This window comes from Tenrec ecaudatus, chromosome 7 (genome assembly GCF_050624435.1).
Source record: "Tenrec ecaudatus isolate mTenEca1 chromosome 7, mTenEca1.hap1, whole genome shotgun sequence".
Taxonomy (NCBI): domain Eukaryota; kingdom Metazoa; phylum Chordata; class Mammalia; order Afrosoricida; family Tenrecidae; genus Tenrec; species Tenrec ecaudatus.
Window position 1 is genome coordinate 150,305,640 of NC_134536.1, and position 24,249 is coordinate 150,329,888.

The 24,249-nt window shown below is 40.2% G+C and overlaps 1 protein-coding gene across 1 annotated transcript in view; it reads left to right on the forward strand.

Annotated features, from left to right (window-relative positions):
- The window catches only part of F13A1 (coagulation factor XIII A chain), a 295,105-nt gene that overhangs the window by 6,256 nt on the left and 264,600 nt on the right, over positions 1–24,249 (forward strand). The window contains exon 2 of the mRNA XM_075554127.1: positions 9,226–9,414. Within this exon, the coding sequence (XP_075410242.1) occupies positions 9,226–9,414 (189 nt within the window). The remainder of the gene's footprint in view (positions 1–9,225; positions 9,415–24,249) is intronic.

A 24,249-nucleotide genomic window follows, 5' to 3' on the forward strand; every position in this document is an offset into this window, starting at 1 on the left:
GAATAAATCTGGCGAGAGAAAGCAACCCTGATGCTCATATTTCCTGACTGTAAAAGATGTAGTATCCTCTTGTTCTGATCCCACAATTGTGGCTTCATTCATGTACAGGTTCTGCATGAGCACTATGTAATGTTCTGGGATTCTTGTTCTTCGCAAGGCTATCCATAGTTTGTTGTGGTCCACACAGTCGAATACCTTAGCACAGTCAATGAAGCACAAATCAACATGTTTTTGGTATTCTCTGATTTCAGTCAAAAGTCATTGGAGTTCAGAAATGATATCCCTTGTTCCATGTCCTATTCAGAATCTCTGGCAGCTCCCTTGTCAACCTGCTATTGCAACCATTATTGCAAGATTTGCCGCAAAATTTTACTTGCATGTGATATCAATGATATTTCTTCAGAATGAGTACAAATACGGCTTTCTTCGAGTCAGATTGCCAAGTAGCTGTCTTCCAAATTTCCCAATATAGAGAAGTGAGTGCGCCCAGTGCTTTGTCAATTCGTTGAAACATTTCAATTGGTTTTCCATCAATTCCTGGCATCTCAAATTCATTCCTTCAGTACCATTGGCCCTTGACCATATGATACCTCTTGAAATGGTTGAATGTTGGTGCAGTGATTCTGTGTATTCCTTCCATCTCCTTTGAAGCTTCCTGAACCACTCAATATATTCCCTATGGAATCTTTTGATATTGCAACTCAAGGCTTGATTTTTTTCTTTCATTCTTTCAGTTTAAGATACTCTAAGTGTTTTCTTCTCTTTTGATTCTCTCATTCTATGTCTTTGCACATTTAATTAAAATATTTCTTTGTCTTCTCAAGCTGACCTTTGAAAATTTTGCTTCAGCTCTTAGACGTTATCATTTCTTCTGCCTTATCATAGGATGAAGGGCATGTTTCAGAGTCTCTTCTGATATTCAGAATGATTTTTGGTTTCTTTCCTTTTTAATTATTTTTAAAATTTCTTCATGAAGATGTTCTTGAGGTCCTACCACCACTCATCAGTCTTCTGTCATTAGTGTTTAATGCAGCAAATCTGTTCTTGAGATGTTCTTCAAATTAAGGTGGGATAGATGGAAGGTTGTACTTTGGTTCGTGTGGACTTGGTTTAGATTTCTTGAGCTTCAACTTGAACTTACAAGTGAACAGTTAATGGTCGTTTGCACAGTTAGCCCCTGGTCTGGCTTTAGCTGCTGATAATGTGTTTCTCCATTGTCTCTCCACACATGGAGTCAATTTCATTTGTGTGTTTCGACCTGGTGAAGTCCACGTTTGTAGTTGCCATTTGTGTTGTTGAATAAAGGTATTTGCAATGAAGAAGTTTTTGGTCTTTCAAAATTCTATTTTGTGATTTACAGCTTCCTTTCTATTACTGAGACTGTTTTTCAACTACTGTTTCTTCCTGTTTGTGTCCTATGTTTGTATTCAATCACCAATAATTATCAGTGCATTTCTATTACATGTTTAATCAATTTCTGTTTGAAGACATTTGTAGAATTCTTTCATCACTGGCTCTGGCATATGTTGTATACATTTCAATAGTGGTGGTATTGATTGAATTTCATTGAATTCGGATAGCTATAACCCTATCACAGAGAATGTAATATGTCAAGATAGATATTGAAATCTCCTTTATGACAATGAATCCAACAACATTCCTCTTGATTATGTCGTTCCCATCATAGTAAACCATACAATTTTCTCATTCAAAATGGGCAATACCAGTCCACTTAAGCTCACTGATGCCTAGAATGTTGATTTTTATGCATTAAATTTCATTTTTAACAGCTTACAAAATTTCATACTTTGTACATTCCTAGATTTGATTATTAGTTGATGTGTGCAGTTGTTTTTTCTCAGTGAGTTGTGCCCTATCAGCAAGTGAAGGCCTCTAAAGCTGTACTCCCACAGACTTCAGTCCGCATCATTGTGGCAAACCCTACAATGTACAGGCACCTCTACCTCTGTCATATTTTCAATGCATTCTGATCCAAGAGGCTCATCTTCTGGTATTGTCTCTGACAATGCTCTGCTTCTTTTCATGAGGTTTTCTGTATCTGAAAATGTTTCAATTTTGGTCACAAGGTTTTCAATGGCTAATTCCACAGAAGTGGAAAACCTACTCTTATTCTGGAAGCTCTGCTGAAGCCTGTTCATTTGAAATACCAGGAATGTTATTTTCTTAATTGCAGCAACAATCGAGTGCTCACCATAGCATCAACTAACAAACACGTTGTGGGCGGATGCTAGTGGAGACCTTTCAAAATCTATTTGCAGGGTCCCCAAGTGGACCGAGTCTCTGTGTGAGTGCCTAATATCCATAGACTAGGAATGTGAAGCGTTCCAGACAAAGAGCATCCGTAATGTGGATTTTAGCAGCATTACTGAGGCTGGAATGTGACACCTATTCCTTAGATCTCCCTTTGGACCTATTTTGAATTTATTCTGAAGTTTTAATATTCACTGCTTTCTCTTTGATTGAGGTCTTTTCCTGTGTTCTTTGGCCATTGTTGTTGGGTCCTTTTGTGTTTGGCTGTGTGTGTGTGTGTGTGTGTCCTTCTGTTACATGTTTTTCTGTACAGGGAAGCTGGTATGGGCGGACTTGTGAAGGCAGTAGCCGGATTAATGATTGTCAAGAGGCAAGGAGTTGGGGGGGGGGGTAGAGGAAATGGGGAGTCAGCACCAATGGTTACAAGAAAGAAGAAAAGGTCCCAAGGGGAGTTTGGTGGTGATTGCACAGTACTTCTTGATATGATTGAACTATTGGATTATATGATTATATTGAATTATAGTTCAATAAAGCAATTGTTAAAAAAGATAAATGCAATTCAGTAAAATAAATTCAAGACCAGAACTTTGTACAAAATTATGGAATAACAAAGTAGAAATGAATAATTATATGAATGGATGATAAAGGGGCATCTGAGTTTCAAACTCTTAAACTGAAGAGACTTTTTCCAGGTATGTAAGAGCGCCGAAGGTCACTCCCAGCATAGAGACAGTACATGTCAAGTCATGGGAACAGGAAAGGAAAGCTTTCACTTTTGGGCAGCAGTAGGAGTGGTGTGAGCAGGAAGTGAGATGAGGAGGAAATCTTGGAAAATTATCCAGGAATCCTACTGCAAAAGGCCCGGTGGCTTTTGCCTTAGTTACACCAACACCTGGATATTTTTGAAGGATTTGAAATCACATCATCAGAATCATATTTTATAAAGGCAGTTCCAATGGAGCTGAGAAAAGGGGAAGGTGGTATATCTTTGGCGACTACGGAGAGAGTCCAGGCAGGAGGAGAAGGAGACCAGAAGATTAGAACCACCGAGAGTAGCTAATTATCTTTTTCCTTTTATCCTATCTTCCTTTCAAGCAGCTGAGCATTTCTTAAAAACTTTCAGGGGCAGGATAAATTCATCATCATCATCATCACTACCCCACTGCTATTGAGTCAATTTTGACTCATGGTGGTCCTTTAAAGAGTTTCTGAAGTTATAAATCATACAGGAGCACATCTTATATTTCTTCCTCAGAGCAGCGATGGGCTTGAACTACCAAACTTGTGATTGTCCATCCAATGCTTACCTAGCAAAGCCACCTAATAGCAACAGTTAAAAAATAGTGCCTGTGAAAAAATAATTTTAATTGATGATACTTTAATATTCTGAGCATCTAAAAGAAATGTGAGAAAAATTCTTTACTTTGTTATTCTATTCACAATAAACAGAGTTATTCCTTCCTGCATAATATTTTGGCCGATGGTTTAGTAATAGTATTACCAAAGATGGCATGAAGAATTCAGTCCAACAGGGAATTCCTAGACTATAAACCTAACCCTTTAACTTATTTCCAGATTCCATCTGTGACAGGTATAATCATTCTCTGAAGAATATTTTTTATTCTTCAGAGAAAAATAATCTTTTTTCTTCATCTTAGGAAAAGGCTAGGAAAACAGGAAGGCAGCTTGTTCATGAGGAGAGAAGTTTTACTTAAGATTCCATTTTCTGATGTGTTCAGAATTAGGTGAAATTGGGTCAGGTAGACTTCTTGAAAGCTGCCAAGTTTCCAGCGACAATATGTCTACCAGAAGAAAAAAAGGTAAAAGGTGGCTTAACAATGAGCGCCTACATTTTGCTAGGCAGTGTGTGTGCCGAGACCGCGAACAGCATCAAATCCTTCTCCTGTTTGTGCCAAATGGAGCCTGGATGATGGGACTGTTCTTTCCATCTAAACTATCTCTAATAAAATCAATGAAGCAAAGCAAAAACTCAATATTCGAGATTAAGGAAGGTTAGAGAGTCCACTATATGGAAAGGGGCACTGCTAAGGAAAATGGATAAAAGGAAGGGCTATCACTTGTCTATGTCTGCTCATGTTTTATGACAGCCAATTTCTAGAGTCCTAGTTATTGCTAGGTATAGCAAAAGACAAATACTTGGCTTAATCTGGGTATGACAGTTCCTGAGCAGTGATGAAAATGTTTTAATATGTAGTACTGTGAGGTCCACCTCTTTCCCCCACATCTAGGGTTGTTGTTATTGTCAACTGTACTTAAATCAACCCCAGACTCATGACAGCCTCATGCATAGAAGAACAAAATTCTTCTTGATTCTCCATGAATGGTTATAGATTGGACCATTGGAATATAGAGAGTTCTCAATGGTTGATTTCCAGAAGTATATCATTGCCCCTTTCTTCTTAGTCTGTTTTAGTCTGGAAGCTCCACTAAAACTGGTTCGGCAGCTTAGCAATGCAGTCTTCCACTGATAGACTGGTGTTGGCCGGGCATGAGGCATGCTGGCTGGAATTCAAACCTAGGTCCCCAATACAAGCACCAAAGCCGGTATCTGATAAATGCATTGCCCAATGAGGAGGTTACATTTGAGAAAAATCAACATGGTTGCCATGCCATTCTCTCATCTAAAATATGAACTGCCCTATATATTACCCCTCTATATGCTTTATGCATTTGACCACAGTCTGGGACAATATATCTTTGAACTCTATGGTTCTCTGTGTCACCTTTAATTTTCCATGCCTTAAACCAGTTTTTATTAAAAATAGGAAACCATTTAAAATACCTCCTTAATTAATTTATTTTAAGAGGGACTGTCATTTTAAGAAATGATACAGAGAAAATATTCTTTTACTGCTTTAATTTTTTTGGTTTCACTTTGACCATCACTGTGATTTCAAATACATGTGTGAGTTTCTTCCTTTCCTCCTAAAGCCGCAGACTTGTTAGGGTAAGAATGCAATAGAGAAAGAAAAGATCACTTAGAAAGCAGTGTCAAAAGTTTAAGCCCCTGGCATCAACTCCTCATTTTTCTCCTCCCTCCCTGCCCCCCACTCCTTCATGAACCCTTGATATTTTATAAATTATTATTTTGTTTTATCTTGTACTGTCCGATGTCTCCCTTCACCCACTTTTCTGTTGTCCATGCCCCAGCTAGGAGGTTATATATAGATCCTTGTAATCGGGTCCCCCTTTTCAACACACACTCCCAGTATGGCCAATCTCACCACTGGTCCTGAAGGGATCATTCACCCTGGATTCCCTGTGTTTCCAGTCCTCCCATCTGTACCAGTGCATATCTTCTGGTCTAGCCAGATTTTTAAGGTAGGGGGGAGGGAGGGAAGCATTTAGGAACTAGAGGAAAGTTGTATGTTTCATCATTGAAAACTGCACCCTGACTCACTCATCTCCTCCCCGTGACCCTTCTGTAAGGGGACGTCCATTTGTTTACGGATGGGCTTTGGGTCTCCACTCTATACTCCCCCTCATTTACAATGATATGATTTTTTTGTTCTTTGGTACCTGATACCTGAACCCTTTGACAGCTCGTGGTGACACAGGCTGGTGTGCTTCCTCCATGTGGACATTGTTGCTTCTGAGCTAGATGGCTGCTTGTTTATCTTCAAGCCTTTAAGACCCCAGACGCTATATCTTTTGATAGCCGGGCACCATCAGCTTTGTTCACCACATTTGCTTATGCACACATTTATCTTCAGTGACCATATCGGGAAGGTGGGTACCCACTGATGTGACTTTTTGTTCTAATAGATAGGAGGTATACCTGATTGTACAGAAAGTATATTTGAGAGACTAAAATTATAATATCACTCTATTCCCTCAATTGGTTATTATAGTTGGAAACTTGATTGATCCACTTCTGTGAACTTAGGTTTCTGAAATATTTTTTTAAAACATCACTAGAAGGCATGCTGTTAGGGGAAAAAATCCAGGTGAGGTGATTACTAAATGTTTTTCAATTGTGAGGTTTATGAGTCTCAGTTCTTTTCTAGGCTGGCTTAACACAGGGGATGGTAACCTTAATAAGGCCAGAGAACTGAGACAAAAGATAGCTTGTAAGAGAGAGATATAGACAATTAAGCATATTCAGCCCACAGCATAATAGGAAGAAAGTGCCCTTCAGGGGACCATGTGCTACAATGGGGTTTTGCGATGAGGTAAAAATAAAACTGCATCTCATGTTTTCTATTTGCTTGTAATATTGCAGGCAGACTAACCCACAGAGCACCATGCCATGTAAAATAGCTCCATCTGTCTACATATCCCGAGAGGGACAAGGAGCCCTATGTCCCTACTATGTGCCAGACAGTGTGACCCATTGCATTACTGTCTGATTTGACCTGATAGAAAGAAGTACATAAGGTCTTCATAGTATCTATTCAAAGATGAGAAAACTCTGATTCTGAGAGGCAATGTCCTTTACCTAAGTAACTAGGAGACCTGGATTTAGAGTGAGGAGGACTTGAACTTTGAATTTATCAAGAGTTTCAGGAGCTTTTAGGCTTTAGAACTGTAGAAATCACTGCCACTGGGTCGATTCTGAATCATAGTGCCCCTATAAGACAGTATAAAATTGCCCTCTCTTCCTCTTTATGGGAGTAGAAAACCTCACCTTCTGAGGAGTGGCTGGTGGCTCGAACCACTAACGTTGCAGTTAGCACCCCAATGTGTAACCACTATGCCACCAGACTATAGAGGATCTTTAAAAACCCACTTTCATATTTTTGCCTCTGAGCAAGAAAAATATGGAGCCCAGCAATTCAGGGTATCCTACATTTAATTTCTGTGTGGACGAAAAGCATATCATTGGGGTGCTCATGGAGACTCCAGCACCTGGACTCCATACATACTGTTTACAAGGATGAGGGTCAGGCTTCAGCATAAGGAGGGGCAATGACAGGCCAGTGTAGGCCCACCCAGTCTTCTCTCCCTTGGCATTCCTCTAGAATGTCAAACACACACCAGAAGTCTCATTTGACCCTAGCTTTCTAAAGTATAGCGTACCTGAGTAATTAGAGTTCCCTTTGCGTTCTCAAATAGTGCCTATTAATCTGTCAAATAATGTTTTTTAGCTGTCATTGCATCTGTCAAGACCCATAGTGACCCAACAGAAGGAAGCATTACCCAGTCCTTCCCCATTCTCACCACTGTTCCTGTGCTTGAGCCCAGTGTGGCAGTCACTGTGTCAATCCATCGCCTCGAGGTCCTTTCTCTCATCCACTGCTCCTCCACTTTACCAAACATGATGTTCTTCTCCAGGGACTGTGCTCTCCTGACAACAAATACATATTAGTATCCACATTTTATGAATAAGGAACTGAGTTTAAGTAACTTATGCAAAGTTATAAAACCCCAATGCCATAGAGTCCATCGAACATACAGGACAGACAGGATAGCATGACTACTGCTACAGTAGTATTTCCAGGGCTGTAATCCTTACAGAAACAGCCAGCCACATCGTTCTTCTCCAGAGGGGCTAGTCGGTCAACATCACCAACCTTTCAGTAGCCCCACACTTAAACACTGCACCACTAGTTACACCTTGATTCCAAAATTCAGAGGAAAGCAATGGAAATTTTGGAGTCAAACAACTTAGAAAATGAGATAACTTTGTGGGAACTGGAGCTTCCACATCCACAAAATGGAAGCATAGATCTGTTAGTGTGTTCTCCTCAGATCTGTCCTCTCTGTTTATTTGCTTTTGAATGACGAATTCTAGTTTTAGAATTGTTTGAACCTTCTTTCATAAAGAGGAGAATTTTGGATTAGTGGTCAACGTGGTATAAGATATGAAAATCATAATAATTTATAAGATATCAAAGGGTCACAAGGGTGGGAGGGTGGGAAGAGAGGGAAAAAAGAGGAGCTGATATCAAGGGCTCAAGTAGAAAGAAAACATTTTGAAAATGTTGATGGTAACGTAGGTACAAATTTGTTTGATACAATTGATGTATGGATTGTGATAAGAGCTTTAAGAGGCCCCAATAAAATAATTTATTAAAAATTTTAAAAAGCAAATGAAAATTTTAAAAAGGATTATTTATGTCTTTTGTTTTCTTGGGTGAAAAAAATTATAAAGCATATGCATACAAACAGAAGAAAACAAAAGTCATTTATCAATCATTTTAGTGACAATGTCCAAAGACCGTGTTGATACATGATTTTTAACAGATAAAGAAGTTTCTTTTTGAGTTTTCTAAGAATTATTTTTATGATGACATTGTTGTATACATAGTTTCATGTCTTCAAAAATAATAAAACCAAAAGCATTCCTTTGAGGCTTTCACTGATTTGATGCTTCTCTTCTGAAAGATAAGAAAATGGAGTGGCTGCTTCCTGACGAGATGATCTTACAGTGAGACAGATCACAATAGGAAGCATGGCACTCAGAGTAAGGAAGCATGAGCCTGAGAATCTGGAGGCCTGAACTCTGGTCCTAGCTTTGCTGTGTCTGTATTTTTCAGAAGTCTAACACCATCCCTTTATTCCTAAACCCTCTTAGTCTGGAAACTCCACTGAAATCTGTTCAGCATCATAGCTACATGCAACGCACCACTGACTGTTGACTGTGCATGAGGTGCATTGACCAGAAATTGAACTTGGGTGTCCTGTTTGAAAGGATACAATACTGTCACGGAGCCACTAACGTCTTGATCTATAAGAAAAGCATTGTAAATACTGCTCCAGCTATTCCTAAATTGAGTTTGCTGTGGTCCTTAATGACATCATACTTGAGAAAAGTCTAAAAGTCCTCTTCAAAACCAACGAGACTGATTTCCACATTGGTTGTCTCCTGCATAGAATTTTATTCAGTAGATCTTCCTGACATGTTTCTTCAGGAAAAAAATACCCTTATATTCTAAATTTTTGTTCAAACCCAATGTAACAGTCCTCCTTTATTGTTTTCTTTGTGCACAGACTATCTGAATGTCACAAATGTTCACTTGTTCAAGGAACGGTGGGACACCAACAAAGTGGACCACCACACGGACAAATATGACAACAACAAGTTGATTGTACGCCGAGGACAGCCTTTCTACATCCAGATCGACTTCAATCGTCCCTATGATCCCCAAAGGGATTTCTTCAGGGTTGAATATGTCATTGGTGAGTAGGCATGCAAGCTGAGCTGTGGGTCCATGGTCACATAGTAGAGAAGCCACCACATACCACAGTGAGTACAGGGGAAGTTACATGATTTCCTTGAACTGTAGTTTAATGCAATTCATTGTAGTTTGACATAATCGTGGTATAACACTGGGTTGGGGATTACATCAGTCCCTGGACCACTCTATGCTCTTAACTGGATCTATTTAATGACAAAACATCGATTCTTTCAGCCTACCAAGGCAAAAATCCAGCACAAATAAAAGTGAGTTTAATTAGTGCAAAATGTTGGTTTTGGAAGTTATTTTTCCCAAAACGAATAGTTTGGCATTATACAATTGTGGACTTTGATTTACTACCTCTGGGTCATGATTTAATTGGCCTCATGTGATGAAAATATCCTCAAATTATAGCATGCTATCTCCATATGAGTATTTCCCAGCTCTGCCATAATCTAGTCCCATGGGATGCTCCATGAAAAATGGGTTGTCAAATAAAGTTCTATGGATAATTTGTACTCAACTCTTGAAGACTCACGGTGTTTATTAAATGAAAAGAGTCTAGGAAGTACCACAATTTAAATTTGCTTACCCCTGTATATCTCAAATCCATGTGATCATTTCTTTAAGCTACTGTGATTAATAGTTCATAATTTTCCCGTAGGAATTTGTCAGTTTCCATTAAAACAGATGCACCAAAAACGCAAGGGGCGGGACACAAATCAGGAAATGTGACCATTTAATTCCATGCATAAATAAATAAAGGGAGAAAAATCAGAAAACCAACTCAGCAGTCACCAAAAAGGTACTTGATAAAATTCAAGTCAGTTTGAAAACAAAAGTGAAGAAAAACTACTCAATTATAATGAAGATGATTTAACCCAAACTAACACTAAGTGGTGAGAAAGTGATTTTAATAAAAATCAGGAATTATACATGGATGGATACCTAGCATCAACATTCTCTGTCTCTACCCCTACCCTCCCCCCTTTAATTCTTAAAGCACTGCATTAAAGGCTTTAACAAAGGAATAATGTAAAAGAAATAACTACTAAAAACAGTGAGAAATAAAAAGGTAATATGGTACATACTCAGAAAACTCAACCAGTGGAAGGAAAGTGCTGCTATAACAGACATAACACAAATGTGGGACTTTAAGAAGCAGAAATTAATTTTTTCACAGTTCAAGAGGCCTGATATCTGGATTTTGCCTCTTTTGTCCTTAGGCTTCTTGATAACTTCATATGATTTGGTATCTTATGTCCTCTGTCTCCACTTGCTAACTTGCTTAAGAGATTGATTTAAGATATACATTACACCAGTCTTATTTCATTAACATAACTAACTACAACAACAAAATTCTGTAGATTCTTGTAGTCAGTTCCCCCTTCCCACCCCACATTCCCTCTACCTTCCAGGCATCGCCACTCTCATCACTGGTCCTGAAGGGGTCATCTGTCCTGTATTCCCTGTGTTTCCAGTTCCTATCTGTACCAATGTACATCCTCTGGTCTAGTCAGATTTTTAAGGTAGAATTGGGATCATGATAGTGGGGGGTGGGGAGGAAGCATTTAAAAACTAGAGGAAAGTTATATGTTTCATCATTGCTACCCTGCACCCTGACTGGCTCATCTCCTTCCCACAACCCTTCAGTAAGAGGTGTCCAGTTGCCTATTGATGGGATTTGAGTCTCCACTCTGCACTCACCCACATTTACAATGATATGATATTTTGTTTTTTGATGCTTGATACCTGATCCCTTCGACAGCTCATCGTCACACGGGCTGGTGTGCTTCTTCCCTGTGGGCTTTGTTGCTTCTGAGCTAGATGGCCACTTGTTTATCTTCAAGCCTTTAAGACCCCATTCGCTATATCTTTTGATAGCCAGGCACCACCCGCTTTCTTCATCACATTTTGTTTTGCACACGTTTGTCTTCAGTGATCATATCAGGAAGGTGGGCACCCACTGATATGATTTTAGTTCTTTGATGTCTGATAACTAGTCCCTTCTACACCTCATGGTCAGACAGTCTGGTGTGCTTCTTCCATGTGGGTGTTGATGCTTCTCAGCTAGATGACTGCTTGTTTATCTTCAAGCCTTTAAGACCCCAGACACTATATCTTTTGGTAGCCGGCCACCATCAACTTTTTTCACCACATTTGCTTATGCACACATTTTTCTTCAGCAATCGTGTCGGGAAGGTGTGCATCCTGGAATGCCAATTTAATAGAACAACGTGTTCATGCATTGAGTAAGTACTTGAGTGGAGTCCCAATGTCCATCTGCTCCCTTAATACTAAAGCTATAAATATATGCATGTAGATCTGTTTCCCCACAGTTTTATATAAATATATTTACATATGCATATTCCAGTCTTTAGACCTCTATAAACACCTTTTGTTGCCTAGTTATTTCCTCTATTTCCTTTTACTTTCCTCTTGTCCCACTATGATGCTCAGCCTTCATTTGGGTTTCAGTAATTTCTCTCGGTTACATTGCCCTTGCTGAATGCTTACCAGGCCTCTCACACCCTCCTTGCCACTGATTTTGGATCACTTGTTGCTCCCCTGTCCCTGGGTTTGTCAGCACCACCTCCTGACCCCCTTCTCCTCGTCTCCTGTGTTCCCCTGGAACCATTGGTCCCACTGTTTTCTCTCCAAACTATTCATCCAATCTATCGTATATAGAAAGATCTGTAGAGATGATAATATGTACCAAAACTCAAGCCATAGCAAGATAGGCAATGAATGAGAACATAGCAATGACAACAAAAAAGGAAACCAATTACCCTTAGAAGAATAAATTAATTAAAAGAAAAAAATTTTTAAGAAAGAAAAACCTGTAAATAGAACAAGGTCTGATTTTGATCTCTAAGTGTGTCATTCAGTCAGGTCTGATGGGGTACCCTGCTCTGGCCCCAGAGTCTGTCCTTTGTACTCCCTCAGGGGCTCCCTGCTCTGGTCCCATGGTTGCTCTGCCGCATGCTTTTAGTGGTTTGCCTTGGTGTCATGGGGTCAGTCTGGGACAGTTCTGACACTGACTCTGCAGTGTTGTCCCCCTTAGGGCCCTGGGCCATCAAGGGATGGGGTGTCCTATAGTGGGATCAGTCATAATGTCCACTCTGTGCATTGGCTCTTCAGAGCGGGGATATCTTCCTCAGGGCTTGGTGGGCCAGGATGTGCTCCACTCTCTCTCTTCCTCCTCCTTCATTTGCTCCTGTGTGCTCTGATCAGACATGCCCCTCTCCCCTAGATGCAGCTTCACTACAGTCCTATCAAGTAAATTCTTCTGGGGAGAGGGGCAGATGTCTACATAGCTGGTATGGGGGCAGAGCCCAAAGGCCCCTCCACTGGCTCCTCACTCCTTGCTGACACGCTGCATTCATCTGGCACTGGATTTAAATCTGGTCCCTCTTTCCCTGTGGAGACACAAACAATATCCCCGCCCCCCCTTAGGTGAGTCAGTGCCCTATTCCCCCGTCGCACATCTTTTTTTTTTCTTTTCGAAAGTGAAACTCTTAACCTAAGACTGCAAATTCTGCAATTGTCAGAGAATAAAAAAAGACTGGTAAGTGTGTATGTGGATATATTTATACATATACCAAAGTACCAGAAATGACCAAAATATAAATATGTGACTCAAAATACCCCAAATCTATGGACAAAAGATAAATATGGAAAAACCGTTCAAAATGTCAATAATAGAGATGATGTTAACATAGGCTGCAAAAGAAAAAAAATCTGTTATAAATTGATAACACAAGACATACCATAGAAAATGAAGAGACAATTCACAAAAGAGAAGAGCAAATAGTAAATAAACTGAAAAGAAAAAGTAAAACTTCATTACTATCAAGTCTATCCCCCCCGAGATCAACCTATAAATGGAATAAAACTGCCCCTAGTGGGTTTCTGAAGCCATAAATCATGACTGGAACAGAAAGCCTCATCTTTCTCCTGCAGACCAACTGGGGGTTTCAAACTACTGACCTTGTGATTAGCACTTGACTTTTTTTTCTTTTCTAAAATTCTAATTTCACTATCCAGTCATAGCAAAATAGAGGATGCTCTTTTAAGGATAAAAATAATTCAGGATTTTATCAGGAAAAAGTTTTTCAAATTGGTAATTAATCCATATATCATATCATTCCATAGTTCAATCACGTCCAGCAGAATTATGCATTTATGACCACAATCAGTTTTTCTGGACATTCTTTTTCTATATGATCTCCTTGACATTTCTCCTCTTGCCCCAGCCACCAACACTGTACAGCCATCCCCCCAAATCCCTTATTCTACTTGCTATCTCTATAGGTTCATCAAGCCTGGGTTTCATATACCAATAAACAAAAAAAATCATATAACCCCACTTCAAATGGATGACCCCCAATGACCTAACTCCTCTGAGATACCCCCTAATATGTACAAACAAAACCCAAGCAAAACAATATAAACCCAAAGACAGAAAAAATCGGGAACCAGATGAGGTCCAGCATGCATCATAGTGGGGATCAGCTGACAAAGTTTTAACCGGTCAAGTCAGATTTATGCCTTTGATCTTCTATACTCGACTTTCTAATGCACACTGTTCAGTAATCACTTTCCTCCTGTCCCTCAACTGTGGATTGAGAGAGTTCATCAGAGGCTTATTTCCTATGCAGTTCCACAAAAAGATCTTGGACCTCCAGTGTCATCCATCGTCTTCTGCAAACCAGATTCTCACACTTGAGACTCTGATTCTAATCCCTCCTTTGACTTCGGGTAACCAGGATGTGCTTCACCATCCTTTGTTGAATGATGGTGGTGTGTTTCTTCCATGTGGATTTAGTTAACCTCTCACTTAGAAGGCTGCTTGTTCAGAGACACGTCTTTAAGACCCCAGATGCTATTTTATCTAATAACCCACACCATCTAATTCCTTCACCACATTTTGCTACAGTACCTCATTTCCTCTGTGTTCCCTGCCTGAGGGCGAGTATCCAGCAGGGCCATGATGTAAGAACTAATTGCTCTTAAGTTGGAGCTAGGATTTCATGTGTGCCCCAAACCCATTCATGGATCAGTGATTTTTCCCTCTTTATATTTAATATTACTTGGGTGTTAACACAAATGTCAAGTCATCGCACTGTTCAGTCATGCCAAACAGAATTGTACCATCATTTCCATGATCAGTTTCCAAACATACTATTTCTTCCTGGGTTTCTAGACATCATCTCCCTTTTAACCCATCCCCCTTCTCCTGCACCCCCCACCTTTTGAAATCTTTTTTCTACTTGCTATTCCTATAGGTTTATCAAGCCTGGGTTTCATATACCAAAAAAAGAAAAAGAAAAACATGTCATAACTTCAAGAGGGTAACCACCAATGACATGTGAGCCACACCTTATTACGAACAAACAAAAACCATATAAAACAGAATGGCCGTCACTGGTTTGTTAGAATAATATATATCTTAATACAACATATAGGGCATCGATGCAGCAGGACCTTATTTGTCCGTCTACCCACAGCTCACCAGTCATGGTGCAGCTTTCTTCTGCTTCCTCAAACACCAAGCGTTTTCTGACTTAAACCCTTAAGCTACAGGTGCTTCTGAGGTAGAAACCAAGTCACTCAGTGATATTCCCACATGGTATCTGGTACAGCCTCTGGAGCATGCTGTGTGCTTTAAAGAGCCAGGATTCAGTGTCCCAGCACACCTCCGCCTCCTCCCGGGGTCCCCAGGATGCATTGAGAAGTCTGGGTCAAGGTGGTCCATCTGGCACACACTGCCAACGACACTCTTCGCCTACTTCCCAAAAGTCTTCCCCGTCTGTTTTCCCCACACCTGGAAAGTCAGTTATTTATCTTTTTCTACCAACAGGTATGCCTTTGTGTCCTCCAAGATGTAATTGCTCCCTGTCCTCTCTCCTGCATTGTTCTTCCCATCCATATCCCTCCTCCCTCTGATAGGGCTGTCTACTAGTTTAGGGGGACCTTATCAAAGATTTACACCCCAGCTTCTTGCTAAACACGCCCCCTACACCCCTGACCATTTGATCTCAGCTGACATGACGTGCCCTCCAGCCTGGTGACCTTCAAAATACTTACCTAGAGCATATGGTACATTGGCACCAGGCTCTCTACCAGGTTGTCTGGTCCCCCAAGTCAGCAGACTGAATATGCTACAAATCTCAGCTTGTGCCCCTTTTCTTGCTTGTTCCTACAGCAGTAGACTCATACAGTATTTGTCTGTTTGTGCTTGACTAACTTCACTGAGTATAATGCCTCCAAGTTCCCTCCATGTCTTGAGGTGTTTCATGGATTCATCACTCTTTTTTTAGGAGTGCGTAGTATCCCATTGAGTGCATATACCAGTGTTTCTTTATCCATTCATCGGATCATGGGAATTTAGGCTGGCTCCTGTTCTTGCTATTGTGAACTGTGCTGCGCTAAACATGGGGGAGAAAACATCTGTTGGTAATCTGTTTCTGATTTTCTTTAGGTATATGCCCAGTAATGAGCACTCAACTCTTAACCCACTCTGCCTCCAGGGCTTTATCAAATGGCAAATAATCCTATGAAAAAATCTTATATTAATTAGTAGACAAGGAAAACACATTAAGATATATCTATCAGGAACATTTGTGGAAAAAGAATTTTATAACCTTCTTGGAAAGTGATTTGGCAATATCTACTAATATCAAATATACACATGCCTTTGGCCACGTATGTTGACTCTTAGGAATTTATGTCAATAATATGAAATATCTAATTGTGATAGAATCACTAACTGCACCATTGTTTACAGTGTGCCAAAACACAACAATAAAGTGAAACAAACATCTCTCTAATATGGGATGGTTGAATATATGTGATACCCTGGTATCCTAGTAGTTCAGCTTGGGATGCTAGCCCCAAGGTCCACAGTTCAAAACAACCTGGTGCTCTGAAGGAGAAAGATAAGGCTTTCTCCTCTCAAAAAAAGAGTTAGTCTCAGAAACCCAGACAGGCTGTTCCACCCTTTCCAGTTGGGATAGACTGGATGACAGTGAGTTTTTGTTTTATTCCCACAATGCATTGCTATTAAAAGGATAAATTTAAAAGTAATGAGAAAAAGTAAAGCATGAAAAAAATGTACACGTGATCTTCCATACGTGCATGTAATTGTATATGTACATGCATTTGGATACTATTGTATGGACAAAAAGAATATGAAGGATATGCATAAGGCTTTATGAGTGTCTCAGTGGGAGTATAGCCAAATTAAGAGCAGAGGAACAAACAGGAAAAGCTGCTAAGCAAAAGAATGAAGGGGAAAGAAAGCTTGATTTGATTGTATGTATCATCCATGCAAAATTATTGATCATGTGGGCATATTTACATATGAAGGCATTAAAAGTTAAAGAAACTAAAATGAATAATACTTTCTTAAATCAAAAACCCTGCCCCTTGGCCACTTGAGGAGTATGCTTTAAGCATCCTTGCATTGACTGTGACAGCTGGAAAGTAAATGTGGCAAAAGTCCGAGGGCGAGTGGGAGAGGCAAATGAGAGATCCCTGAGGTGGAGCAGATACTATAGCTGCATGCTTGGTATTCTACAGAGAATGATTTATTTCCTAAACTAAATTCCTAAACCTTCATGTTAAGGAAAATAACACAGCCATCATTTAATGGCATCAGTTATCAGACTATTATTGTTAATATATATTTGAAGTATTTTTAATAATGAATATTGTCCTTGAAGAAATATAGTTAATCTACAATTAAGATCCTTAACAATAGTTTAAGACAATATTTTAATAACATTTTTATTTCTTTACCTAATTTATTTATTTTTCCTTTTGTGCTTGTGTGAATCTGTGTGCATGTGCCCATGTGCACATTTATCTCAGCAACAAGACTGGTTTTAATTAATACACCCTTGACAAATATATAATGAAATCATTATTTTTAGGTTCAATCTTATGAAAAAATGCCCATTTGAGTTTTCCATTCTTATATTCAAACTATGAACACATTTTTATCTCCACCTTTGTTAGGCAGGGTTAGATAGATAGATTTATACAGCACAAAGGAACATAATAGCTAATTGGTCCACACAGCAGTACAGATAGGTCAGTTCAACTCACTTTCGTGGAACAGCTAATATACTAGAAGTCCTTCAACTCATGAGGTTGCCAGATCCAAGGTCAAAAAAGCAGACAGCTGAGTCTTCCCTCGGGCAAGGCAGGCAGTGTCTGCCCACAGGCAGCAAACAGCAGGCTGGTTCATCAATAGTCAGCAGCTCAGGAGCTTAGCGAAGCAGGTCTGGATGGGATATTGAACTCAAGCAATGCAAGATGACAGGTTCCACCAGCCTCAAGCTCAATTGATGTACACACCAGCAGCATGGTGAAGCAGGTCTCAAAGGAACCTCAAGCTCTAGGTCCATGGGTTGGATCTCCCACAGGTAGTGAAGCTCACAAGTTGAGGTAGAGAACTAGTTAAAGCAGCTGCATACTGATCCAAATCACCAGAGAGCAAGAGAGAGAGGGGCAGGCTTCGCCAAACCATTTATCATTTTGCCCTCCAATAAAACTGTGACCTGATTAATCCTACATGTTCCGATTGTCCAAGTTGGCACTATAAACCTACCTACCACACCACCTTTAGAACCAAATAATACACCGAGAAGGGGAGAGGAAAGATTTCTTCCTGATTTGGATTTGCCTGAGACCTTCTTCAAAATAATTCTTGTTAAAATAATTATGATAATGAACATTTTAGGGAGAATGGCAAGTTGGGTGTCTTAGGTTGGGTTCTGAAGAAACAAATTCTGAGATGTAAATTAATGTGTAGAAAGTGTATTGAGGCGTATTCTTGAGATCAATATCTGTGATGTAATGAAGAGAATTAGTACTGTAGAGAAAGGGGAGTTGACCTATTGATGTAACAAAGGTCTTAATGGATCCCCCTGGCAACTGTACAGCTGAATTGGATGTTCAGAGTAATTTTGCTATGAAGTGATATAAGGGCATGGCACATTTATGCCCCAGGCATTGGACGTTGACTGTTCCTTGGTGACTGATTACCCGCAGGAAGGGCCTGTAGCTTTAGTGCAGACAACAGTTATGGCTGAGTGCAGACCCTTGAATGTAACTGCAAGGGTTGTCAGTCACCAGCACTCAGCTACTGGGGAAATGAGTGCTTCAGTCTTGAAAGAGAAAGGTCGGGGCAGAATAATTCAACATGTATCTCAGGGGTCATTTTAAGTCTTCTGTTTTGCAAAAGGTATATGAGTAATTTGGTTCTTCAGTAAAAAAAGGGAAAGACAGCATAACTTCCTTGGCTTTGACTTAAAATCTGTACGTTTAAAATCAACATGCATTCAAAGCCCTTCGAGCTCATAACGTTGTTTTTTTTTTTTCAAACAGAGTTAAGTTTTATTCTAGCACACATAGTCTATCACAGGCAATATTACATTATGTGATTTTCTATTTGCCAACATATTAGAGGTTCAAGAAGTGAAAACTGGAAAAATTCAACATTCTTCTGTTTGGAGCATAGAAATCAGGCACATTTATCAAGGCTCGATAATAGCAGCTTTGTCATTCTCCCTGTGGTTACTGGACCTCGAGTCACTCAGAGGACTTAAAGGATCTTCTAAAGCTTCAACTGCTGCAGTAGCGCAAATAGTTAAATAAATTGTTGAACACTTACCGAGCCTCAGAGATAATTCTCTTAAAATGCAGACCTTGTTTCACTAGGCCTGAATAAAGCCTTGGAAATTAAATTTCGTAATGAGAAGAGACAAGTCTTGAATGTAAATTGAAATAAGATTAAGTGCTGAGGCTTACAAATTCAGGGAGATCTCAACAGTGGGAAACTCAAACTGTGAACATCGACCTGAAAAATAGAAATGCAAATACTTCCTGAGAAATAAAGGGCACGTCTTAAAATTGTCCTTTAATTATTTTGTTCTGGGTGTTTTTAACGAAATAGGTTTTATCAACAAAATTCATTTACAACCTGGCTTTTGAAGAAGTAGCATCTGTTGCATCGAGAAAGCGCTTACATTTAAAATGCAGAAAAATGGGTATACTTCTCTTTTTTTCCTATTTGCATCCAGTTCTCTGTTCTTGTTTCCTTCTCCATCCCTTTAGCTTTATATAAGATAAATTGTCATGTGATAATACAGGGGAATTTCCCTCTGTTGCTGTCCTCAGAACCTAGATCAAGGCCCATATCCATAAGTGACTCTGCCTTTTAAGCACATTTCTTATCTAAGTATTTTATAAAATAGCCTCTCTGGAATGGTCCCAGATTGCCTCATTTTAGGCTGACTTGATGTACAGAGATATGAAGCTAGCGTGTTGCCTCTGCCAGGGCTGCCTGTACAGTTGCTGCATACCATCTCTGTGCTTTGATAACTGCATTCATTAGCTGCTGGCAGAGCAAAGCTCTCCCAGGGAGTGAGGTGGGAGGTGTTAATGAAATTGAGGAGGTGGGTGTGGCTGAAACATGTGCCTGGTCTTTAGAGCCTCTTCTCGCTTTCTTCCTTTGAGCCTGCAGCCATGAAAAATCATGAAATGCATGGACCAGAGTGTTAATTATAAGCTTTGCTCACCTGTAGTCAGAGCTGTGAGATTTGGGGAACAGCTTGCGGTGTTAATTTGCTGTTACTTTAACATGGTCCCTTACTTCTTTGTTACATAATTAAGGGTAAAAGAGTCTTAGGAAAGAATTCTCAGCAGTATTCCTTACCAGCCCTTCACCTCCAAAGGACAGACATTACCATGCCGGATGCGAACTTTGAAGGAACTATAGAATCAGCGGGCAAGGTTCTTTCTCCCTAGAGTACAATCGCAGGAGTCTAAAGATGTCCAGCCAACACCTTTGAGAATCTCTCGACTTGCTTCTCAGTTTCACGATGGCTCCCACGGCTCCAGACCTCCTATTTCAGTTGAAGGCACAAAGGAGGGGAGAAGATGGCAATGGCTCTCCCTTTTCCCAGGACTGAAATCCTTCGCAGAAGCTTCACACCACACTTCTATCTCTATCTCACTTCCTACTTTTAGCTGTAAGGAACGGTATTCTGGTTACTGTTATTTACCATCGAATCCATTCCAATTCATAGCTGACCCCATAACACTGTTTAGAGTAGAACTGCTCCATTGGGTCTTCAAGGCAGTGACCCCTTGGAAGCAGATTATCTGTCTCCTAAGATACCTCTGGGTGAGTTAGAACTGCCAACTAGTAAATGGAGCACTGAGCCATTTGCCACTCAGAGTGCTAAGGCATGAACATGAATATTTCATTTTTTCAATTGTTAGAAGTGATGGAAAAAGGATTGTGTATAATGGCTTTTGTTGTTCCGTGCTGTCAAGTTAGTTCCGACACAGTGACCCTACGTACAACATAATGAAACGTGATCCAGTCCTGCGCCATCCTCACAATTGTGATTATGTTCGAGCCCATTGTTGCAACAATTGTGTTAAGAAGAGACCGTTGGTAAACAAATAATCACCTTTGCCATAGGCTCCACCCAGCAATGCCAACCTGTAAGGCTGAAAGTGCAGCCTGCTTAAGGAGCAGCCTTTAGTGATGCTAACGTTGAGGTTTCCCAAGGATTCAGTCACTGTATGATTCCGAACTCCCAGAGTGCTGGTGTTTGAGAAATATTCCTCATTGTCATTGCGAATTGCCAACAAACCCACTCTGATTCGGGGTGACTTCTGGTGTTACAGAGTAGAATGGCTCCATAGGGTTTTCTTAGTTGTAATCTTAAGGACAGACAATCTCTAGGCCCTTTCCCCCGATGGTGAGACCAGGTTGAAATTGCCAGCACAAATATTTGTGCTACCCAGAGACCATATGTAAGATCTAAAACCCCTATTCAAGTTCTAAAAGTAATAAGTACTCTACATAGAGTGAAAGGGGGAAAGAGTCAAGTACAACTCCGGGATTCTGCTCTTGTGACTACTCAAATGCAAAACTCTCTGCTTTCGGATCAATTCCAGCTCCTAATGTTAGGTTTCTGGGATGGTCTCCCCCAGTTCTTGATTCTCAATGCTAAAAGAATTCATGCAGCAGAAGCACTTTTGTATGTCCAAGGAACTTCTTAAAATTTTTATTTAAAGATCATTTATTGGGGCCTCTTACAGCTCTTATAACAACCCGTACATCAATTGTATCAAACATATTTGTACATATGTTGCCATCATTATTTTCTAGACATTGACTTTCTAGTGATCCCTTGGTATCAGATCTTCCTTTTTTTCCCTTTCCCACAACCCTCGTGACCCCTTGATAAATTATAAATTATTATTACTTTCATATCTTACATCATCTGCTGTCTCCCTTCCCCCATGGTTCCTGCTGTGCATCCCCTGGAGGAAGGTTGTGTGTCAATCATTACGGTCCCCCCTTCCTCTGCTTCTCTCCTCTCCTTACCCCTACCCTTGTGGTATAACTACTCCCATTCCTGTTCCTGGATTCCATTTGTCATGAACTCTTTTCTCTTATCTGTACCTGTGCACATGTTCCAGTTTAGTCCGCAGTGAAAGGAAGTACTGGGGTCAGGATCCTGGGGGGGGGGGGGGCGTCAAAGAACCAGAGGAATATTAGAAATATTGTTTGTTTCATTAGTGCTGTACTGCAGATGTCCCATTGTCTAGAGGTGAATTTTGGGTCTCTGCTCCGAACCCCCTCATTCTCAACAATATGGTTTGTTTGTTTGGGATCTTCTGATGCCTGTTACCTGGGCCCAATGACACCTCTTGATCACACAGGCTGGTGTGCTTCTTCCATATAGGCTTGTTGCTTCTCTGCTAGATAGCCACTTGTTTAACTTCAAGACTTTAAAACCCTATATGCGATATCTTTTGATAGCTGGACACCATCTGCTTTCTTCACCACATTTGCTTATGCACCCCTTCTGTCTTCAGCGATTGTGCCAGGAGGATGAGCACCACAGAATGCCAGTTTGTTAGAAAAAAAGGTTTTCTTACATTGAGGAAGGGTATGAGCAGAGGCCTGAAGTCCATCCACTACCTCAGTGTATTGCCATATAAATAAATGCACCTAGACCAATATCTCTATTTTTATGAATTAATGTGCAGTAGAATCCCAGACCTCAATGCTAATTTGTTTTAAAAGGAGCCTCGAGATGCGATGCAGTCACATTCTGAATAAATTTTTCCCATAAGAAATAACTGAAAATGCACTAATCCATTCTCGGCCACCAAGTGTTTACACTAATCTTCCCTTTTTATACAAAACATTACACAGAAATTTCAAAGAAAATAAGTTCAGAGTTAAATAATATAATTTAAATAAGGAACACAACATTTTAAAAGTTTTTAACAATTACAATATGGTCCATACCTTGAGACTGATGAGGATCTGGATCTGTGGACATGGATGTAGAGAGGAGGGATGAGACAAAGTCATTGTTAGGAAGAGGGATCCCCTTCCATAAAATCAACTGGCAACTGCTTTTAAGGAGTTTTTCCTTCTTTGCCTTTTTTCCCTAGGACCTGGCTGGCTTTCTCAAAAAAAAAAAAAATCTGTCTAATGTGGTCTGCTGTTGGTGTTTCCTTAACTGTTTTCTAAAAGGGTTTATTAAATTATTATCAACAATATCAATAACATGGTTCATAGATTTCTTTTTTATTTTAATCATTTTGTTAGGGGTTTATATAACTCTTATCACAATCCATACATGCATCAATTGTGTAAAGCACATTTGTACATTCATTGCCCTCATGATTCTCAGAATATTTGCTCTCTACTTAAGCCCCTGGCATCAGCTCCTAATTTTTTCCCTCCTTCCCCACTCCACATCTTGCCCTGTCCTACATCTCCCTTTACCCACTTGTCCGTCCCCCAGCGAGGAGGTCACATGTAAAGCTTGTAATTGGTTCTCCCTTTCCAACCCACCCTCTCTCTATCCTCCCAGTGTCACCATTCACATCACTGGTCCTGAAGGGATCATCTGCCCTGGATTCCCTGTGTTTCCAGTTCCTATCACAGATTCCTTATCATGATGATTCTTTAAAAAAAAAAAAAAAAACTCTTTCTTAAGGCCCATGTTTTTTTTTATATAAAACCAGTACAAAAAGCCACAAAAACTAGGAAAATTATAGCAAAATGCTTTGAAGACAGCCACAAAAGGTTTAAACAATGTGAACTAACAACAGCAAATAACGCTGTGACTGAAACACGAACTACTTTTGTTTACAAAAAATCAGGTATGTCAGGTTGAGTTGTTCCAGCTCCAAAGCAAACATTTCTCCACATTGCGTGTAAAAATCCGATTATGTTAAGTACTGATTCAGTGGAGTACTGGGACGCTTCAGTATTTACATAGGTACACACCTATGCATATAGCCCGATCCATAGCTTTGCTTCTTTGATCCTTCCTCTGTTTCATTTTACTGTCCTCCTGCCCCACCATCATGCTCACCCTTCTTCTGCCTCTTAGTAAGTCCTCTCAGTTAGATTGCTGTTGTTCCAGCACCCCCAAGATCTCTATGACTTCCTCGTTGCTTTTAATTCCCTAGTTGTTCCCCTGTATATGGTGTAGTGTGCTCACCGCTCCCTTCCCCCACCTCCTTCTCCCCCAGATAGTTCTGAGACCACTGGTCCAGTTGCTTTCTCCTCCTACTTGCTTCCTATGCCTCTGTTACATGGAAGTTCTGAGTAATACAATCTCAGGTAGTACATGCTATCCCTGGAAAGCCTGCAAGGAGGCAGGTGGGGTGAGGTGGATGTGTGCACAAGAATTTGAGACAGAAACTGACCATTTGGGGGGAGTGCAGAAAACCACACGGAAAAATGGCTCGAAAGAGGCAGCTGCTGAACCAAAAGAGG